The following is a 20,453-nucleotide window of genomic DNA, read 5'->3' on the forward strand; positions in this document are numbered from 1 at the left end:
CTATTAGGGACAGAGTTAGCTCATTTCCAATACATTTGAAAGTGGTGAAATTTAATTTGCCGCGTGATACGCCGCCCGCCCGCCCGCTTCTTTTTTTTCCTCTCTCCCCTCTCTCTCTCACCCCACCGTCATCTTGCCACTCTTGGTTCCGGTTTGTGTATCGCTTATTTGCAGTAGATTAATGTGAGGTAGGCAAGGTGTTGGCGAGTTCACGAATCAATGTTTATTAAAGGTTTCTTTAAGTGTTTAATGATTTAGTCATTAACATATTGATGAACTTTTACAACTTGCCCAGGGAGAAGGAACACGATCTGGAGAGACGCTTTGAGCTGCTGAACCGAGAATTGAGGGCAATGCTGGCGATTGAAGGTAAGAGGGACCGAATGAGGGATTTGGGGGGTGAATTTGAGAGGTGCTCTGTGAAAGACAAAGATCCTCTCCTGCTTAATTAAACATGCTGTTTGACACCTCTGATGAGGCTCTGCCCACTGTGGCCTGATCCATAAACACCGCCTGCCTTTTAAACACACACACATTCACCCAGAGCATTCTACACCATATATATGTGTAGCTCTCAAAAATGGCAAGTATTGCAGCCACAAGTGCGGATGTCACATCCACATCAATATTGAATCTCTATGATGTGCCCCGGGGCTCCTGCAGACGTGCTTGCGTTTCTAAGAGTTTTGAGTGTGTGTTATACAGACAGCTAAAAAAAAAATAATAAAGCCTATTGTGCGGTATCAAAGTTGTCTGGTTAAGTTTAATCCCTTTGACTGTGTCCTCTTTCGCAAAATGAACCTTTTACAATCAATGCAAATTGATTTTACAATTCGATGGTGACCCTCTCACCCCTTGGCTAGCCATGGTAATTTCTTTCTGCACCTGATAAGCGGGCTGATCCATCATAAATCAATTCTAATTAGTTGGGAGAGGTTGACAGCGGACATGAATAGCCAAGCAGAGAGAGAGAGCGTATGGTGACGCTTTCTCACCTCAGGCAGATCATCTCTATATTTTGGCACGCTTCTGTCTTGTTTCTCAAAGATTCCTGCACAGCGAGAGCCGGCGTGATACTGAACGCAAAATGCAGGAGGCGATAACAAGAACTTAAGCTAATAACGTTGAGATGCTGAAGTGCCTCGGCCTTGTGTCCACTTATCAGTGAACACGGAGCGAGTTCCAAGTGTTGGTGCGAGGGTGACAAGGTCCGTCCGCGGCTGCGGTAATTCAGTCCCTGCTGCTTGTAACAAGCCTATCAGTGCACACACTGCTACCTGTTGAATTATCACTCGCAGTTATTTTCTCTCTCTCTCTCTCTCTCTCTCTCTCTCTCTCTCTCATACACACACTTTATCTCTCTCTCGCTCGCTTTTTCTCCCATGAGGCTCGGCACTTGGCATTCAGAGTCAGGCTGTTTCTGAAGCGAGTCAGAGATAGTTCTGAGCTGCTGGTGAGGAGCTTCGTGCATCACTTTCTTATTTGGAGCCCCGACGGGCTCTCGCGCCCAGCCAATGCAGACAGGTAATTGCTGATTTGCTTGGTCAGCTGATGACATTGGAAGTGTAGCGGCTGAGGCGTTCAGACAGGCACACACACTTTCTCTGGTATCAGCACACACTCTCTTGCTGATAGAGAAAAATACTCTTCACCCTCCTCGACCCCACGACCGCGCGGAGGAGAATCCACAGCCTGTGTGACCCGGAGATGAGGAATATTAAACACTCGTAGAGATGTCACTGACACCACTGGGTAGCTTTTACAGTATTTTATGAGACTTTTTTTAAAGGAAGTGTCAAAAAGGATTAGATGTCTGCATTTCGAGGTATACTTGGGTGTTTTATTTTCATGCTAAATGCTAAAGTCATTGAAGTATCAGGATGAAGTTTTTTATTTGTGGCAGAGTTATGTATCATAGTTGTGGAACTTAGAGCGCAGCAGATCAGAGAGTACAACAGATCATTTTTTCACAAGCCTAGTTGCTGAAAAAAATAAAGGAAAAACTCCACGATGGTGTTAACAAGACTTTCAGAAAAAGGAAGAAAATAGTGTGAGATGGCTGTAGTGTACTCTCAGCCTTATAGACGCTGCATTAGTAACTCCTCGCACAATTGGTCATTTGTTTTTTTGTAATTTGATGGAAAAATGATATCACACATTCATAAATTCATATACATGTTCATAAGTTTTTTTAAGAATGTAAATATTAAAACTTTGAAGGATTTAAGACTATGATGATTGTTAAATGCATCAAAGCAGTCTGGTGAAAAGGGTCCATTTTTACTTCTGGTGAAAGTCTTTATTTAGTTTGGCTTAAATGAAAGCAGTTTTAACATTTAAACAAAAGCAAACAAACATTTTGAGGGCCACTTTTATTAGCCCTCTATAATATTTTTTCAATGGGCTACAGAACAAATCACTAGCCATTAGTCATCTAATGGATTGCCTAATTACCTTAACTTATTTTTACTGCTTTACACTACAGCTGTGCCATCTCTACAGCATCATGGGTAATGGTGTTTTTCTGTATGATGAATTCTGCTAATGCACACAATTGTTTTGAGTCAAATTAATGTGAACAAATGACTTCAACAAAACCATATACAATCTGTTAATAACATCAGATCTATCAGCAAGTCTGTCTTTTATGGATGTTGGTTTCTGCCACTGAATAAAAAACACAATAAAAATTTTAACTTTTAACCTCACAATTACATAGCAGCTATAACTGATTTATATAAACTAGGCATGGGCCGGTATAAGATTCTGACGATATGATAACCTCTAAAATATGCTCTTTTTAATTGTCTAGGTAAAAACCACAACAACGTTTCCCCTTTGAACACAATAGGTTTTATTTTGTGAAACATTTATAATATTTGTAGCAGTAAACATGTCCGGCTAAATCATTCAAATGATTCATTGACTTCTGCTGTCTTCATTAGTTTATAAAACACTGATTTAATTACAATTTAAAACGACATCATTGGAGATCTTTTCTGCTAGAGATACAGGTTGTCCTAAAAAACTAAAAAATCTTACACATACCCTAGGAACGATATAACAGAAAATTTGGGTGTTTTTAAAACATTGACTTTTCCATACCGTGGTATTGACCTTATTCTTCAATGCGGAAGTGCGCTCGTTTTTGTGAATATTTTAGAACTTCCAATTCAGTTGCCTATAAGAGAGATGACTAAGAATAATAAACAGCAAAAAACAGTCAAATTACTTGCTTTACAAACAAGTATGCTCATAACTATACATAAAAAGTAGAATAATATAATAAGAAAATATCAGTTTGCAACATCAGGCAGTGTAACAAGCTGTTTTTAACCTCTAAAAATGAATGGAAGTCAACGAGACCAGAAATCTCAAGCCAAAAAAAATCAAATGGCTGCGCCCACTCATACGTGAAGAATGAAGTCAATACCTTGAAAACGGTTATGGTCCCATGCCTGATATAACACACAATTAACTTTTTACTTTTTTGTTTGTTTTTTTACCACAATAGATTCATCGGATACTGTTAAAATCGATTTTCTTATGGAGAAAATGAATAGTTTTTATTCCGAAAGCAATTTAGTGCGCACTATTGCAATTTAGTAATTTGATCTTCCTGTCATTCCACTTCAACTTCCTGTGGAGTGTGCCCAATTCCATTCAAATTGACACTTTTGAGTTTTGAAAGAGAGCCAGTTATTCAAATCTGACATTTTCCAGCCTTGACTAGCCTTACATATGGAGTAACCTTTGTCAGGTTGTTCTTGTTTGTCTTCTTATTAATATATATATATATTAATACGGCAGCAGATGACATTACTTACAGAGGTAAATTGAAGAACACTTGTTGTTGCGCATTAATAGATCTGAAGCCCCTGGATAAGGCAAAGAAAATATTTAGTCAATTCTAAAGGCGAGATGGATTCAGTTAAAGGTGTAGAGCAAACAGGGTGAGTGTTAATGTCAGCTAAACGATAACCCCTTCAGTCTGTGCTCCGCTGTGGGGAGGCAAAGAAAAGTGGCGAGGCCTTCCACAATATGCCATGACTCCTATTTCTCTGCCTCCAAATTGATCCTTTTTGCCCTTTTTATCTGCCTGCCATGCACACACGCTTTCTCTCAAATTCGTCTTTTTCCCCCTCCCCTCTCCCTATTTCTTTCTTTCCTCAAATGCGCTGCACTCCGGGGCGTTATATTTGAAAGTGGACGCTCCTTTTTGCCAAGGGATTTCTGCATAGGTCCCCCAGTTTTGTTGTTACGGTTTTATATGATAAGCTTTTTTATATGTTTAAAATCAATATGTAATCCTGTGCAAGGGCTTATCCCCCTACAACCCCATTTGTAAATCTATTTGAGCTTTGTTACATGTCTGGGCTGCCGTATTCCTCAGATTGATTGGGTGCAGTGTGAGAATCCTATCAAATGGCCGGCTTTGATGATGTTGCAAACTCTTTCAAGATTGCTAGTTGACTGGAACTGGAGATAAGGCGAGACGACACTTTCTCATTCTCCACTATTCACCCAAATCTGTGTTCATTTCCATTTAGCCCTCGCTTGCTGCATTTGACTCTCAATGTGCACTTTTGTACAAGGCCCCCTAATAGACGATGTTTGTGTTTGTTTAGGAAATAACACCAGAGATTTTTTTGTTGTTGTTATACTTTTAAGTGTTTCATTTAATTTGGGTGATCATAATATTCTTTAGTTGATCTTACAGATCATTGTCTGAACTTTAAACTTTGCTTGTTCTGAAACTAAGCAAGTTCTATTCACATGCATGCAAATATACACGGGATGCAGAGTAGCCATTCAGACACTTTGTGTTTATTTATTTATTTGATGAAGTCACTTTAATTCTCATGTATTTTTAGGGTAAGAATCCGGGGACTGTTGTCCCGTCACCCTCCTTGTCCATGTTGGTCTTTGTCTGGTTCCCAGCTGGCCTCTCTCCAGCTCCATCTTATGCTGGCGCTCTCAGCCTGCCCACTGCTCACCCAAATCTGCTGTAATAAGAGCATGCATTTTCCCTGGATTCCTCCAACACTACTTATTTCCTGTTATTTCGTCCTCCAAAATAAGTTCAAACCCACTCCGCTGGCTCCAAAAGTTGTGTCCGCATGTGTGTGAAGTTTGTGTTTGGTGATCTTTCAGAAGAAGCTCAGCTCTGTGCCTCCTGAAGCTGCCGAGCAGGTTGCACTCTTGAATAAATTTTGCTGTGGAGGAGGGTCATGGGGATTTGAACCAGCGCATTCTTCTGTGGGTTGTGAGTGCTCACATGGTTACCATTGGTGTGCATTGTTAGGGTTATCTGAATAAGCACCGACCATGTGAGTTTTAACGTGATTGCCCAGGGCGATGAGAGAGAGAAAAAGAGGGGAGTAATCCAAAAGGGATTGAACCCCCCCTTCCCACCCAACACCACCACCACCACCAACTCCAAATAGTCCGTCCGTCTCTTCTCGGAGGAAAAGAGAGGAGGCAGCAGCTTCCGTTAGTGTTTTTTTGGCAAGTTGCGCTCAGTGGTTTGCTCTGCCCTGTCCCTCTGCGTCCATATTCATTGTTTACCTTCTTAATGAGGGGGGCGGCGCCGCTCGGCTTGATTGACAGCTGCATGCGGCCTCTGCCGGAGGTGCAGGGGAGGATCTGTGGCTTTTTGGCTGAGAACGCTGAAGGGGAACAGGAGGAGGAGGTAAAAAGTCCAGGGGCTTTTTCTCTCGCCCTCTACCTCTTTGGGACATGCAGGAGAAGTTTTTGTTGGTCACAGTCTACCCTCCAGGCAGGGCTTTGTGAAGTGGGCATTGTGGTTCTTGACGGAGGGGTTGCAGAAACGACAGAGCGAATTATAGAGGAGGCTCGTGAATGACATGCAACGTATAGAGAACTGTGCAGGATAAACAGGCTGGCCTGTAGGATGATAAGAATTCAGTGTGTGAATATAGGAGAATACACCACTGCTTTCCACAACTGCTTTCATTTACAAATAGCTTAATTGCGCTTCTTCTTTCACATGACTTTTTTTCCAGCTTCTGCTGCAAATTTGTTAAAGCTGAGACAAATCCTCTCAAATATTTAGCATTAGCCTCTCTGTCAGAACACCAAAGACTTTCATTTAGCTGCTGGGGGCCAAATAACTCTCAAATATTGGAAGTGTGTTGGTTTTGCTTGACTTCAAAGGCACAGAGGTTAAGCAAGAGTGAGGAGCAGACCTTTCGAGACCCACCGCACACAGACGCAGCAGAAGTCTGTAGCTTTAATGAAGCGCTCTTGTTTTTAAGATTGACTTTTTGGTGCGTTTATCTTTCTGGACAAAATTGGTCGCTCTTTAACAAGTGTGTGTGTGCATGAGGGAGCACTAATAAAGCAGTGTAAAGACACTGGTATGGTCTGTTCGTACAACAGGCTGAAGAATAGGCCTGGTAAGATAACTTCCCCTTGGCTGTGAGCAGGGCCTTAATCTGCACTGGTATCAGTAAGGCCTGATCTCGTCTGCATGGCTGATATTTCAGACCTGCTGTTGGCAGAGGGACAGGAGCAGGTCACCTCACAGAGGCCTTCGCTATAGTCACACACCTTTTATACGCACTTTATATCATTTGTTTAAAAAAGTCTTTTGCTTTGAGATTATGGGACTCCATGTTTACTGAAGTGGACCAATCTCAGTTTTGTCTGTTTAGTGCGTCTCTTTGGGAGGCGTCTGAAAGCAGTTAGTGTACTTCTTGTACTGTCCTCATATTCACTGGCGTTATCAGATCCTTTTAGTCTGAATTCCTCCATGTGGCTGCCCTCCATACTGGAGCCCTGATACAACTTCACAATCACTCCACAAGAGTACGGGCTGAGCTGCCTTTGCTGAATATTGTTTTATCACAGGATAGTCCTGTCTTTAATCCTCTGCTGCTGTTCAGTCATTTTTATCAAAATGTTTAGCTTCTGTTTTATGAAGATATTACAAACTCAACATTCAGGTTTTCATGCATGCCATGTGAAAAACCTAAACATGAATTAAATGGTTCTGACAAAATCCACAACAATGACCACACTGGAAACAAACTGGAAAGTCATTTTACCTTTGAACAATACGTCACTTTCAGCTCAGGCCTCAATTACTTTTAATCCAGGGGAAATGTTTGGTTTCACCCAATCAAAATCTTGTAAACTCATTATATATATGATAAAATAAAAATATTTACAAAATATACAATTTCATAACAATAAACAAACATTCTTAACTAATGAAGGATTCTGAGCAAAAATTTCATTTGGGTGTCTTTTCGAGAGAGTTGAAAGATACATTTTAAAGTTTAAAAAGTGTCTAACAGGCAAAAATAGATTATAAATACTGCACAAATATTTTTTTTAGAACCATTATTGCTTTGAACATTAGCTTTCAGCTCAGGCTTCAATAATTTAATAAGAGAAATGTTTAGTATCACCCAATCAAAATATTGTACACTCAATATATATAAATACATTTTTTTTTAAGTTTTTTTTTTTCATAACAATAAACACTTTTTTTTAACCTTTTTTTTTTTTACTTCATCTTTCTTAAATAATGAATGATTTTGAGCAAAGATTTTATTTTGGTGTCTTTTAGAGTGCCTTTTAAGTGTATAACTAGCAAAAAAAAAAGATTATAAAAACTACGCACATATTTTTAGAGCCATGTTTGCTTTGAACATTAGGTCACCTTCAGCTCACCTTCACATGATCCTTCATTAGTTATTATTATTATTATTATTATTATTATAAATGATAATAGTAATTAAAGCAATAATAACGAGTAATATTTTCATTTGAAACTACACACAATAAGTAATAAATAAATATTTAATAAGTATTTAACATTTTTTTACATGTAATAAATGCTGCCTTGATGAACACATACACAATGAACAAAATATTAAATAAAACTTATAATAAAAAACTCCTGTAGTGTAAATAAATATATAATAAAAAACTCCTGTAGTGTAAATAAATATATTTCTAAAAAGGTTTTGTTTGTGTTTTTCATAACAATAAATAAACTTTTTATTTTACTTGAATTGTCCTAAATAACATGCATTATATCACTTTTAGTTCAGGCCTCAATTAATAATTTTATCGAAGGGAACTATTTGGTATCACCCAATTAAAATCTTGTAAATTCAATATAAATAAATAAAGATATTTCTAAAAAGGTATTGCTTGGGTTATTCATTACAATAAGCAAACTTCTACAACTTTATAATTTCACTTTTTATTTTACTTTAACCTTCATTGTTGGCAGATTAATGTTCAAGTTCAGAAAGTGTTTAACAAGCAAAACATAGATTTTAAATACTGCACAAATATATTACAAAACCATTAAATCAAATAAAATTACAAAATATTAAAGTAATTACATTAAAATAAATTATGTTAAATTATATTAGATTAAAATAAAGATACATGAACAGCACCAGAGGAATAAAGCCATGCTACATGACAAAATGCAATTCTGAAGGTTGGTGTAGTTTGAACCCCAGATGAGTCTGGATGATTTTTCTAAATCTATTAGAGCTTGATATTCAGACAGGTTTGGAGGGTTTGTAAATGATCACCTGTCATGTTCATGTTCATCATTTGAAGTCCTGAGTTTTTTTCCCTCTAACATTCCTCTTTTCCTCTCCATCCTCCAGACTGGCAGAAGACAGAGGCCCAGAAGCGGCGAGAGCAGCTGCTGCTGGATGAGCTGGTCATTCTAGTCAACAAACGAGATGCGCTGGTCCGAGACCTGGACGCCCAGGAGAAAGAGTGAGTCTCCTTGCCGCAAGGCACTGTGGGATTGTGGGACAGAATTAGGCCCAATAGTGTTGTTCCGAGAGGGTTTTAAACGCCACAGATTGCAGTCACCCACATCTCTTTGCCACAGAGTGTGTTTAGGTGGAGTCAGGACTTGTGAGAATTTCAGGAGTCAAAGTGAGCCTTCAGCCAGAGTTCAGGTCATAGGTACTGAAGGTGCATCTGCTGTTCTCATGCTTCTCCATCAATGACCTCTGATCCAGTGTGTGTGTGTGTGTGTGTGTGTGTGTGTGTGTGTGTCGGCAGGGCTGAAGAGGAAGACGAACACCTGGAGAGAACCCTGGAACAGAACAAAGGCAAGATGGCAAAGAAAGAGGAGAAGTGCGTCCTTCAGTGACGATCATTCCTGAGCAGAGGAAGAGCGAGATGACATGTACACTACAAAGTCTTGAAATGTATTGGTGTCATAGAGACCACAGCATACACTTTATTATTGTTCTTTTAAATCTTATGTAGATCTTTTTTGTTATGGCTAAGGGACGGAGAACTGATAAACGCCCTGAGATGCATCCTGTTTCCCAGATTTATCGTTTCGCATACAAAAATACAAAACTGTTGTTATTGTTAGGTTTGGTTTGTTGGTTTTCACAAACAAGGTACTTAAGGAGCTAAAACTCCAGGAGATGCAAAGAAAACTTTGACTAAATGGTGAAATGTGTTGTAATTCAGATGAATCTGAACACTGAGACATTCACAGCCTTCGGAATGTATTTCTCTTTTTTTCTTGCAGGAAATTATAAGTCACTTTCAGTGCAGCACATAAACTGGGGACATTTTCTGTTTGTGAATAGGATTGGGTTTCAAAATCATATCACATTTCGCTTTTAGGAAAATCTATCAACATGTTCTCTAACAAGAGCTGAAATGTTTGAAATGCTCAACTTTCTACATATCCGAGAAGGGGACTTGTTGCTTTTAGAAAGTGTGTTTTACTGGCTTTTTTATGTTTAATATGTTTACCAAACATTTTACAGCTTGCATTAGGGAGAAGGGTGAAATACTGCGAGTGCTTATACTGAAATAATCGGTCATGTTGTACATTTCACTGTTTGAGGCTTAAAAACAACTTTATTTTCAGTCACGATCAGAATAATTTATTACTGTTTGCTTTTATTACTGTTTGAGACGTTTTTAAAGTAACCATCTTCACAATCCTGTACATTTTGCTCATGGACTTTGTTAATATTTATTGTATAGTTAGAAGGGAAGCTCTTCTTGTCGGCATATTTTCCGTTTCTCATCTTGATTGTACGAGCATCACCGGTTTATTTATTCCACTGTACTTTAAGTTTCACTGTTCAATAAAAATCAAATGATTTCATACTCTGATCAAACAGAAGTGCGTGTGCTTTTGAGTCTTGCTAATAGATGTGGCCTTGTTTCTCTAAACCAAATTGTTATTAAGCAGATATGGAAATGCAGAATTTTAATTGTAAAACCCGTGTATTTAATCCCCTCGTTTAGCTATATTTTGTTCGATGTTGTTTAATTTCTTAGTGATTAATTTGATATATTTTATTTTCACATAGATTTGCTTGCATATTTGGCCTAATGGTTTAATAATAATAATTCCCGCTAATTGTGTTTTTTCTCTCTCGAATTATAAGGTTGCATTAAAGCATTATGATCTCCCTCTTTGACCAAACATAACAGACGATCTTTTTTATTATCCATTAATAAAACAATTCACAGACACTCGAGAGACATCCTGCGAAAATTCCCCAGCGCTTTACTGTTATTTCTAAATGAATGTTTGCGTTTTGTTTTGTCTGGGGTCGTTCCTCAGAGGGAGATTAAGGCAGAATCACTCTGTCTAAAGCATCTGTTTTGCCCCAGACACTTCTTTCTCAGCCAAACACTGCAGCCTCGCAGCCTCCATTTAACGAGCAAAATAAGTTTTGACAGTTGACGTCCTCCCGTAGCCCTTCTGATACTTTCCCATTAATTTGCTGATGGTTGGTTCCGACTGTACATCCGTTTCCCCCCGGGCGTTTTTTTATTTATTATTTTGCAGTTATTACAGATGACTGTAATCTTCTGAATGTGAGACACTTATTGGCGCTCACAAACAATTACACGGCGGCAGAAAAGGACATTCGTTTGTTGCCTTTACTAATCGGAGAGTTTGAGCATGTGGGAGGCTTGAAAACGCATGTCATAATTTTATGCATTAGACCTGTGGCGAGCTCCGTGTAATCCCGATGAGACGGTAGCGTGGTGTTCATATCTAAATGACCGCTTTGAACTGTTCTGAAGTCCATTCAGATGCCTAATTTTATACGTGTGTTTGTATACATGCAATTTGTGTTGGAGTGGAATGGTAATATTATATGTAAAATAGCCTTTATCTTTTTATTTTCATGTGTCCTTTATTAGCGCTTACATTATGATTTTAGTGGGCAAACATTAAAAACAGTTTCGTAATTTTTTTTACATTGCAGAATTACAATTTAGTTTTTTTTTAACAACGCATTTACCAAATGTTTAGATATAAAATGCATATGTCTATATTTCACCAAAAACACAAAGTAAAAAAAACATCTAATCTGAATTTTTCTAGTTCACAAACTCACATGCAGTGTCAATGTCAAGATGCAGTTTACATACCTGATTGTTGTTCTTTTTGTTGCCAACTATTGTTTTCCAGCTTAAACCAGTAGTGGTAAAAAGTGACTTCTTTTAAATAGATTGTTTATCACATAATAAAACTCTCCAAACGGCGTGGCAAAGAGAAGTGGAGCATCTCAGCGCGGGCGGAGAAGCGCGATCTGTGGCTCTTGCTTTGAAGTCCACGGCCTGACTTCAGGTGCTGAACAGTTCGACTTCACCAAAGCCCTTCGACCGCCGAAAATCCTTCCTTCGTGGTAAAATACGCCGGTACCGAGCCTTCTGCGTGAGCTTCAATATCGAATTTTATGCATCATCGTTTTAATAAGGACCGACAACATCGCCGACCCGCTCCCATCCTGCCGGCTAAAGAAACCAAACTTTTCCCCCTCCTCTTCTCGCCTCCTCTAATCCCAAGATTTACGAGCTCAGCATTTAGAAAATTCGACTGCAATTTGGGATTAGACAAAATACTCTTATTACAAAAGCTTCTTGCAACCTGATAACTTGATACTTGTTCTGGGTTTATCACGGGGTCTTAGCAACATCGGGGCCCAGAGTAAACCAGCAAAATGCAGGAATTGTTATATATTTCTGTTATGTTCGTTTGAGGATAACGTTTTTGTTGTTATTATTATTATCCTTGGAAACAGTTTAAGGGCATGTGTAATTTGTCTTTTTTAAGCGTGGGCTGAAGGCACTAGCGCTTTAAACAGGCAGGATAAACATTTAATATGCGCATTCCCTGTCCCCCTTCTGAAGCAGTATCCAATAACTTTCCCTTTAGTTTTTCCGCGTCTATTGACAGCTAACAGCAGCATCTCTGCTACTCCCAAGAGCACTTTTGTCGATGACATTGTTGATCTATTGAAGAACGTGTAAAGCCGGCCGGCCGGCGTTTGATTGGATGCCCCATATAGTAAAAAATGTAATTTCGTTCCTCCGGCGGTCACTTGCTTTGAACATTAGGTCGCTTTCAGCTCAGGCCTCAATTAGAATGAGTTGATTTTGTGAGATCAACAAAAGGACCGAGCGAAGCCTTATTAAGATCTTCTGAGCCTTTCAGAAACAGTTAAGGAAACACCGCGCCCTCCGTGATATTCTGTTACCGTATTTTATTGGCATTTCTTTGGGAAAGTGAGGCTTGAAAGGTGCTTTCTTTGATTCTCTGAGGCTCAGACTCTCTCTATGTGCTGATTTCGTTTCTTTTCTGGAAGGGCCGAGTTTTTCTTCACTCCTTTTCACGTTTCCTCTCCGTCTGCCTATTAAACTTTACGCACACTATTCTGAAATGTAATTCTAAGTGGGGATTAGCCACTCATTAATATTCATGAGGTGGGGTAACAATAAAAATGAAAATAGATAAAGTGGATAAATTAAACTTTTTTTAGCTGCATTTTCAAATCGATGCACTGCATGAACCGATCGCTTATACGGCACTCTTAAATTCTTAATGAAACCTTACTTTGTGAATTTGTGGTGGGCTTTTTTGAGATGTGATCTATATTTCACTAAAGGCCTTACTGCACTTAAATCTTTTTAATGCTTGATTATTGGACAGGTTTAATTATATGCTGTTAAACTTTTTAATCGATTTTGGTAAATTTGGTTTTGGTTAACCGAAATAGATACATTAATAGCCACACATTTCTTTTCGAAACGTGTCCTCCTTTCTTCTACCAAATGAAATAGCGTAGCCTACACTTCAAGACGCAGAAACGGTTATAGTCGTTAAATTACAACAGATTAAATTTAACACGATTTCTTAATCGGTGTTTCGATCTAAATCTCAATTGTTTGGTCTTTCGGGCAGGCTAAATGCTGTCATTTAAAATTGTTTGAATATTTTTAATACTCCTACCTTAATTTCAAAATGATTAGTGCACGAGAATCCCGGGTTCTAATATATTTTCCATGTCCTCGTTTTTAGGAAACCTTTAACAGTATTGTCTGCACTTTTCTTCCTATTTTAGGTCTTCTGGAAATTCTAAAAGATTTATTTGGTCAGTGCGTGTTCTTGATGTCTTTAGTCGGCGGAGGTGGGCCTTCGCTGATGTTCTACCTGTGGATTGGTTGCTACCGTTGTCAATCAAGCAGAGCTTGCGCGGCGATTGGCTGGAGTGGGCGGACCGGCAGGTGTCCTACGCTCTTAGAGAGGCAGGGTTAGGAGAAGGTGATCAATCTCCATCCGTCTACATTAGCAATCACCTTAAACTAGTGACAGACACGAACGAGAAAGCCAAGCAAATGATTTTGATGTATTTGCTTCTAAACCCCGGGAACACACTCTGAATAGACTACAGCAAGTCCAGCTAAAGGCCAGGCACGTGCGTCATACCAACATTGCTGTGTATCTGCAGTTTTGAGGAGAGTTTTAGACGACATTTATTTCCTGAGGTTTTTCCTGCCGATTTGACTTCCTGAAGCCTTCCACTGCTGGATATTTTTATCTTCAGCTCAGACTACAAAATTCCAGAGGAGAAGGACGGAGTGTTTTGGGGAGAAAAAAAGGTAATAAAAAAAACATAAGTGCGCCTTTGCATTATTTCGTTTTATAGTTGGGATTCGGCACTCAAAAACGGAGCTAATGAAAGTTTCGTTCAGCGTTGAAATTTTTTGTCTTTATTTAAAAGTATTAATTGATTAATTAATTCTCTATTTAGATAGCCTAAATGTGGCTGTTTTGTAAGAATTGTGTAAAAGTGTTTGTGTTGTTCTATTCTCTCGACCGACGTCAGTGTTGATTTTAAGTTACGTAGTAAAGTCTGATCAATGTCACAGTCACTTAGAAGCTAATGTTTTAAAAATGAATTGCATCTTAGAATAGCGACCATTACGTTTGAAACGAACACGAGTAGATTTGCAAAGCTCAAGTCATCGCCGCAGTGTAAACCTGCTCATTTTGAGAGTAATTGGAGAGGCGTGTTTTGGTTTTTGTTAATTTATTTTGGTGATAAGGCCAAGAAATGAAGGTGTTTCCCCAGAGGTCTAATCTGCATTGTAATTGAGTTAATTTGCACGTAGATGTGTTCTTTCTAGCCAGTCTTTACATAGTAAAGAATAAGCAAGGAATAGGTTGGAATACACAGAACTCTAAACGGTTCGGTCATCTCAGCACGGGGCCCATCCACATTCATTTCCACTAGATAACTACTTAGCTCTTCAATTTGGTTAAAAATGGAATGGCAAACTAAAGAAAACGTCGCGTTTATGAACAGAAACGTGTTAAAATATTTTTAACAGGACCAAACTGACAATAATATGGTTAAACATTTTTTTAATCGAAGCAGCATGGGCTAACTCATTCTTTAGCTATTTATTTCGAGAGTTTTTAGGTTGTTCTGTTGTTTAAACGTTTAAATAAATTCGTTGGAGTTACATTGAAGAATAAAAATTATTACTTGCATTATAAGATTAAATTTAAAGCTAAATGTAGTGTGACCCTTGTTTACATTGACAATGTTTATTAGGTCTGGATGTTTTGTAATTTTTCCGAAAAGAAGTTTACTTAAAAATCGCAGATTTGCTCGTATATACATTTTGAATGGACAGGTTTCTGCTGAACCGTATTTAAAAAAAACTATAACTCATCTGGCTACTATTCGTTACCAAAAACTAATGGAAATAATAATAGTTAATAGCAAAAACTTTTTTAAAGCTTTTCTTTTATTATTTTAGGTTGACTAATTTAGTCTAAACTTTTTTGTTATTTCTAAGTTTTGAATATTATCTGAAATTATGAATTGAAGAAACAATTAAATGACAAGAATTATCCCAAATGTTTAAAATGAATAATTACGTTTTTTTAATTCGCGTCAGTCATCCTACCATCATAATGCTGCTATTATTATAATTTTATTGATTTAAAATAGTGAAAATATAATTTGTTTTTATTGGTGTTGTTATTAATATTATATATATATATATATATATATATATATATATATATATATATATATATATATATATATATATATATATATATATATATATATCATGATCATCATTAAAAGTAATAGTAATTCCCCGCTTGATTTTAAAACCAAAAAAAGCAGTTCGGTTGTCTTCCAATCATTTATACTTTCTTTTCGTTTAATTATTTTGCAGAGAAGCCTGTTGAAAAACTACTCCGCTGTTCTTGTATTTAGAATCCTTTACATTTCATTTCGTACTTAAGTTTCTTTTATTAGGCATTGAAGCTGTTGTTGTAATAATAATTATTTATTCATTTTTGTTTACAATTACATTACAGTAATATAAATTGGGTCCGTCCTTCGTCAAACTGCAACATCGGGGGAAATCGAACTATTGGCAAGATCTGGGGGGACCCGTGACTGCCTCTAGCATGATGTCATACCTCAAACAGCCCCCCTACGCCATGAACGGCCTGGGGCTGAGCGGCGCGGCCATGGACCTACTACACCCGTCCGTCGGATACCCAGGTAGGCCTACATGCAAAACGAGTTTTACGTTCATCATCAACTGTTAGCACCATTAAATATCAGGCCATGAATGCCGACTGTCTTTTCCTTTATTCTAAGCGGTTTCAGTTACTTAAGTAGCCTAAATAAAACCTTTATTCTTAACCTTGTCTGATGTGCCTCTTTTCAATGTTTAAACAACTTATTAAATCTGTTTATTGTATCATTTCAAATGAACGCGTAAGTGAAAGAATTTACAAAAGATAGCTCTAAAATAGTTAAAACCGCAGAGGGTGTGCAGGTTCAGAAAATGTCCAAGCCATTAAATTACACCCTATCAGATATTGTTTTTCAGACACTGTTGTTGTTGTTATTATTATTATTGTGTAAACTATTTTATGACTTTTTTAAAATAGTATAACTTCTTTTTGCAGCAACACCGAGAAAGCAGCGGCGGGAGAGGACTACATTTACGCGCTCACAGCTTGACATTCTCGAAGCGCTCTTTGCCAAAACTCGTTATCCGGACATATTTATGAGAGAGGAGGTGGCACTGAAGATCAACCTTCCCGAGTCCCGAGTTCAGGTAGGCTATATGTTAATGTTACATGTACGAAAATAAGTTTCAAATGGTTTTCTTTGGATGGAAAAAACACAAGTATGGCAACTTTCCAAAATATTCGTTAAATTCGCTATGCTCAGCTGCTCCCCCTATTGATTTTCGTAGAAAATCGTAGTGATTTGTATTAATGCTTGCAATTATTATTGTCAGACTCCAGGTGTGTGTATCTGACAACCTGGTTATACAACTAATACAGAACAAGGGTTAATTGTCAGGTGATTTCTTCTCTCTTTCTGTATTTGATTTTGGAAACACATGTTTGGATTATGTAGCATGAAATATTTTAATAATTATGTTTCAATAACTTATACTATCTAAAGTAGAATTGAGCTTTTTTTAGCATAATGAATTAATTTCCTGCACTAAACAAATGTTTACATCTAGACATAGTTGTTTCCCAAATGACCACTGTGCTAAAAGTTCACTCTTCCTTAAACTTGACGTAAATATCAGGGATGAGAAATCTCCCACAGTCCACTGTGGATTTTTCATGCAAATAATGCTTTTTCTGAAGTGATTCAAGGCCTAAAGGAGCAGCCCTCTGTCAATTTCCCAAGCAATTTTATTTGCTCTTAATAAGCACATGAAACAAAACGCTTTACACGGTCAGACCCTCCTTCCACTATTGAATTACCATCTCTGCGGAGAAACTCAATAGGCTGCTATCACCCAGCCGTCTACAAGCACTGAAATTAGATCCACACAGTAAAGTAGAAAGACCCTGCATGCAAAATAAAGCCAGGAACTGCTAATAACTAGCTATTTTCCACTCTGATATTGCACAATGGCTCTCCAACATGTCCTTCAGACATGCACGGAAGGTCTTCATAATCATTTAATAGCCGTGTGTGTGTGTGTGTGTGTGTGTGCGTGTGTGTGTGCGTGTGTGTGTGTTGCACTCTGTGCTATCATATTTTCATGAATATCTATTTTTAAAAGCATTGTTCAAACATAATTTGCTAGCAGATTTTTAAGTGTTTGTTTCCTCTCCAACATGCAGGTGTGGTTTAAGAATCGTCGTGCTAAATGTCGTCAGCAGCAGCAGAGTGGCAGCAGCACGAAAACTCGGCCTGCAAAGAAGAAATCCTCACCCACCCGGGAGAGCACAGGCTCTGAGAGCAGCGGCCAGTTCACCCCTCCTGCAGTCTCCAGCGCTGGCTCCTCGTCCTCCTCCTCTTCCTCCACCAATAACACAGGCATCAGTAGCACCTCTACCTCTATCAGTACTGTCTCCTCAATCTGGAGCCCTGCCATTTCTCCAGGCTCAGCACCCCCATCTGTGTCCCTGCCGGAGCCTGTCGCTCCCTCAAACACCTCCTGCATGCAGCGTTCCGTCTCAGGCACAACCAGCTCCACCTACCCCATGCCCTACAACCAGACCACCGGCTACAGCCAGGGCTACCCGACTCCGTCCGGTTCTTACTTCAGTGGGGTGGACTGTGGGTCCTATCTGGCCCCCATGCACTCTCACCACCACCCTCATCAGCTCAGCCCCATGACGGCCTCATCCATGCCCACACACCCCCATCACCACATCAGCCAGTCCTCAGGACACCACCACCACCATCACCACCAGGCCTACAGTGGCACGGGGCTGGCCTTCAATTCCTCTGACTGCCTGGATTACAAGGAGCAAACGGCCTCCTCCTGGAAGCTCAACTTCAACACTACAGACTGTTTGGACTACAAAGACCAAGCGTCCTGGAGGTTCCAAGTCTTGTGATCTGATTTTTTTTCTTTCCAATAAGCCCTCCATTTTCACCATCTCTCTGTTTTAATAGTGTGCTGAGTTTAAGGAATAAATATATATGGACTTGCAGATTTTAACAAAATAGTTAGATGTTCGTCACATTTTTAAAAGTGAGCCCCCTTTTTTAAAGAGGAAAGAACGCAGAAAATGGCAAAGTCGCAAAGGGAAATGAAAGCTATAGTTTTCCCCTTTTTGTCCCCGAAGAGACTTGATAAGATATCCTCGACGACCCACAGTTCTGGTTCTGAATTGTTCTGCCGGACTCGCATCACACTCCTGCCTGATCTGGATTACCGCTTTTCTACACGGGACACTGAACGCTCAGCGACCGTTTTACCTCCACCTCTCACACCCTGTACAGCTGTTTTCGTTTTCTAAATATGGTTATTTTTTAGGATGACAGATTCTAGTCAGCTTAACGGAGCTGAATTGTGTACATATGTATTTGGGTCAGTTACATTGACCATATTTAGTTGGTGTTACTGGATTTCAAATGGTTTAATAAGACTTTGAAGCGACTTTATGTAAATCTTTTTCCCAAATAATCCAAAGATCAAGAATTGGCCGCTGGACTTATTTGATATACTGAGACCAATTTTTGTTACCCTGGATAAAATAAATAAATAGGATTTTATATTGAGAACATGTGGGGAAAATGCATTTTGGAAAAGAAAAAAGAAATTTAATTATCGGGGGGATATTTGGCTGTGATATTCAATTGAATAGGTGAACTAGAATATGAAGATTTGTTGCGGTGAAAATGCACGGGCATGATTACAATTGTTGGATGCATTTAACAGCACTTGACTTAATTGCTCTAACCGACAAAAATCATGTGGATGAAAAGATGTGGTTTTACAGAATAATTCCCAAATGCCAGTGAAAATGCTGAATGTACTGCAGGCGCAGACCATTACATTCATGTCCGTAATAAAGATCAGTTAACTATCAGAAATCTGACTGGGATATATGCGATTTTTAACTCCCAGAATTTACTCTTGTTGCAAATGTTTTCAATTTTCAACGAACGAATAAATAAGTAAAAAATACTACAATAAACGCACATGGATTTTATTTGTTTCAAGGTCATTAATTTTGGGTTCATATAATTGTTCACATGGCCAATACACCTTTATTTATTTTTTAACATGTGCACCGTATTTCGAGTTGAATGATTGTCTGAGCTGAACTTGAGGCAATTAATTCCAGCGGGGGGCTAAAAAGGCGTGTGTGAAATCGCATGTCACTCAGTGAATTTTTCGTTATGTGAAAAGGATTACCTTTTTGCTTGTCCTTAATAAATCGGTTATTTGCTATGGATATGCTATGAATCTGTACCTATGACTGTAAAACATTAAAAGTAAAAGCCGTTCATTTGGTCTTTCGAAAACATCCACTCGTTTGAATGTCTTTCTGTGCAAACTGGTAAAGGCCACGGCACCGCAAAATTTCTTAAATATTTATTAACGCATTTGATCAGGTAGTAATTGAATGCGCTCGCGATAATTGCTTCCCAGCAGAATCTCCGCTCGCTCTGGCGCACAAGAGCGTTTCGCCAAAATAACCCGGAGCGATATCGCCTCTTCTGATTCGGTAATGACGTGGGTGGGTCTGGGTTAATGGGTCAAAAGCGGGAGGGAGGAAGCCGTCAGGCACCGGGCCATTAAAGAAATAGCTGGAGAAAAAAACAAGGGCTTGGCAAAGCTGTTTAGATGAACGTGTTCGAACAGAAAAAGTTTCCTTTTGGTCGATTAAGCAGCGGATAGGAAGAATGTGCACAGGTAAATTGTTTACATGCTTTTGAACACAGGACGGAAGGCATGTATTAAGTCGTAAAATAAGCTCTTATTTATAGCTATTCATAATAATAATAATATTATTAATAATACATATTTATAAGCTAAGCCTATAGGATGTAGAGTGCACCTCGACTTTATAACAATAACATCACTTCACGTTCTGCATATTTTAATAACAACGTCAAGCGCATATTGCTAACAAGAAAATGACGAAACATTCCCATGACTTTAATCAGCTTCATTGTTTTTGTGTGCTAATAATTACTGATGTGTTGGCCTGGCAGCTGAATCAACACCTCGCTCAGGAGAACATTACGAGTATTTGTTTTACTGTGCTCGCATTGAGACGCCAGCGCAACCCAGCAACACTACATAAACATGAATGGATTTGTACGATTTGCATCAAACAAACATTTGCGTCGTGTCTTTCT

General features: G+C 38.6%; 2 protein-coding genes and 1 long non-coding RNA gene across 11 annotated transcripts in view; 2 read left to right on the forward strand and 1 right to left on the reverse strand.

Moving 5' to 3' along the window:
- Positions 1–10,157, forward strand: part of ehbp1 (EH domain binding protein 1) — a 196,198-nt gene extending 186,041 nt beyond the window's left edge. For all 9 annotated transcript variants that reach the window (XM_087290470.1, XM_087290471.1, XM_087290474.1 and 6 more), the window contains 3 exons: positions 296–369; positions 8,661–8,775; positions 9,070–10,157. In XM_087290470.1, coding sequence (XP_087146596.1) covers positions 296–369; positions 8,661–8,775; positions 9,070–9,160 — 280 coding nt within the window. In that variant the 3' untranslated portion in view covers positions 9,161–10,157. The remainder of the gene's footprint in view (positions 1–295; positions 370–8,660; positions 8,776–9,069) is intronic.
- Positions 4,806–11,807, reverse strand: LOC108179765 (uncharacterized). The gene is made up of 2 exons (XR_015513397.1): positions 8,583–11,807; positions 4,806–5,907 (listed from the first exon to the last, which is right to left on the reverse strand). It is a non-coding gene; the product is annotated as an uncharacterized LOC108179765 (long non-coding RNA).
- Positions 11,808–13,609: 1,802 nt separating this feature from the next.
- On the forward strand, positions 13,610–19,297 carry otx1 (orthodenticle homeobox 1). The gene is given in 4 exon segments (NM_131250.2): positions 13,610–13,941; positions 15,683–15,872; positions 16,286–16,437; positions 17,474–19,297. Coding segments are annotated over 3 exon segments (972 nt in total). The 5' UTR covers positions 13,610–13,941; positions 15,683–15,775; the 3' UTR covers positions 18,197–19,297.
- Positions 19,298–20,453: the final 1,156 nt, after the last annotated feature.

The sequence above is a fragment of the Danio rerio genome, chromosome 17, assembly GCF_052040795.2.
Source record: "Danio rerio strain M-AB ecotype USA chromosome 17, GRCz13ab, whole genome shotgun sequence".
NCBI lineage: Eukaryota > Metazoa > Chordata > Actinopteri > Cypriniformes > Danionidae > Danio > Danio rerio.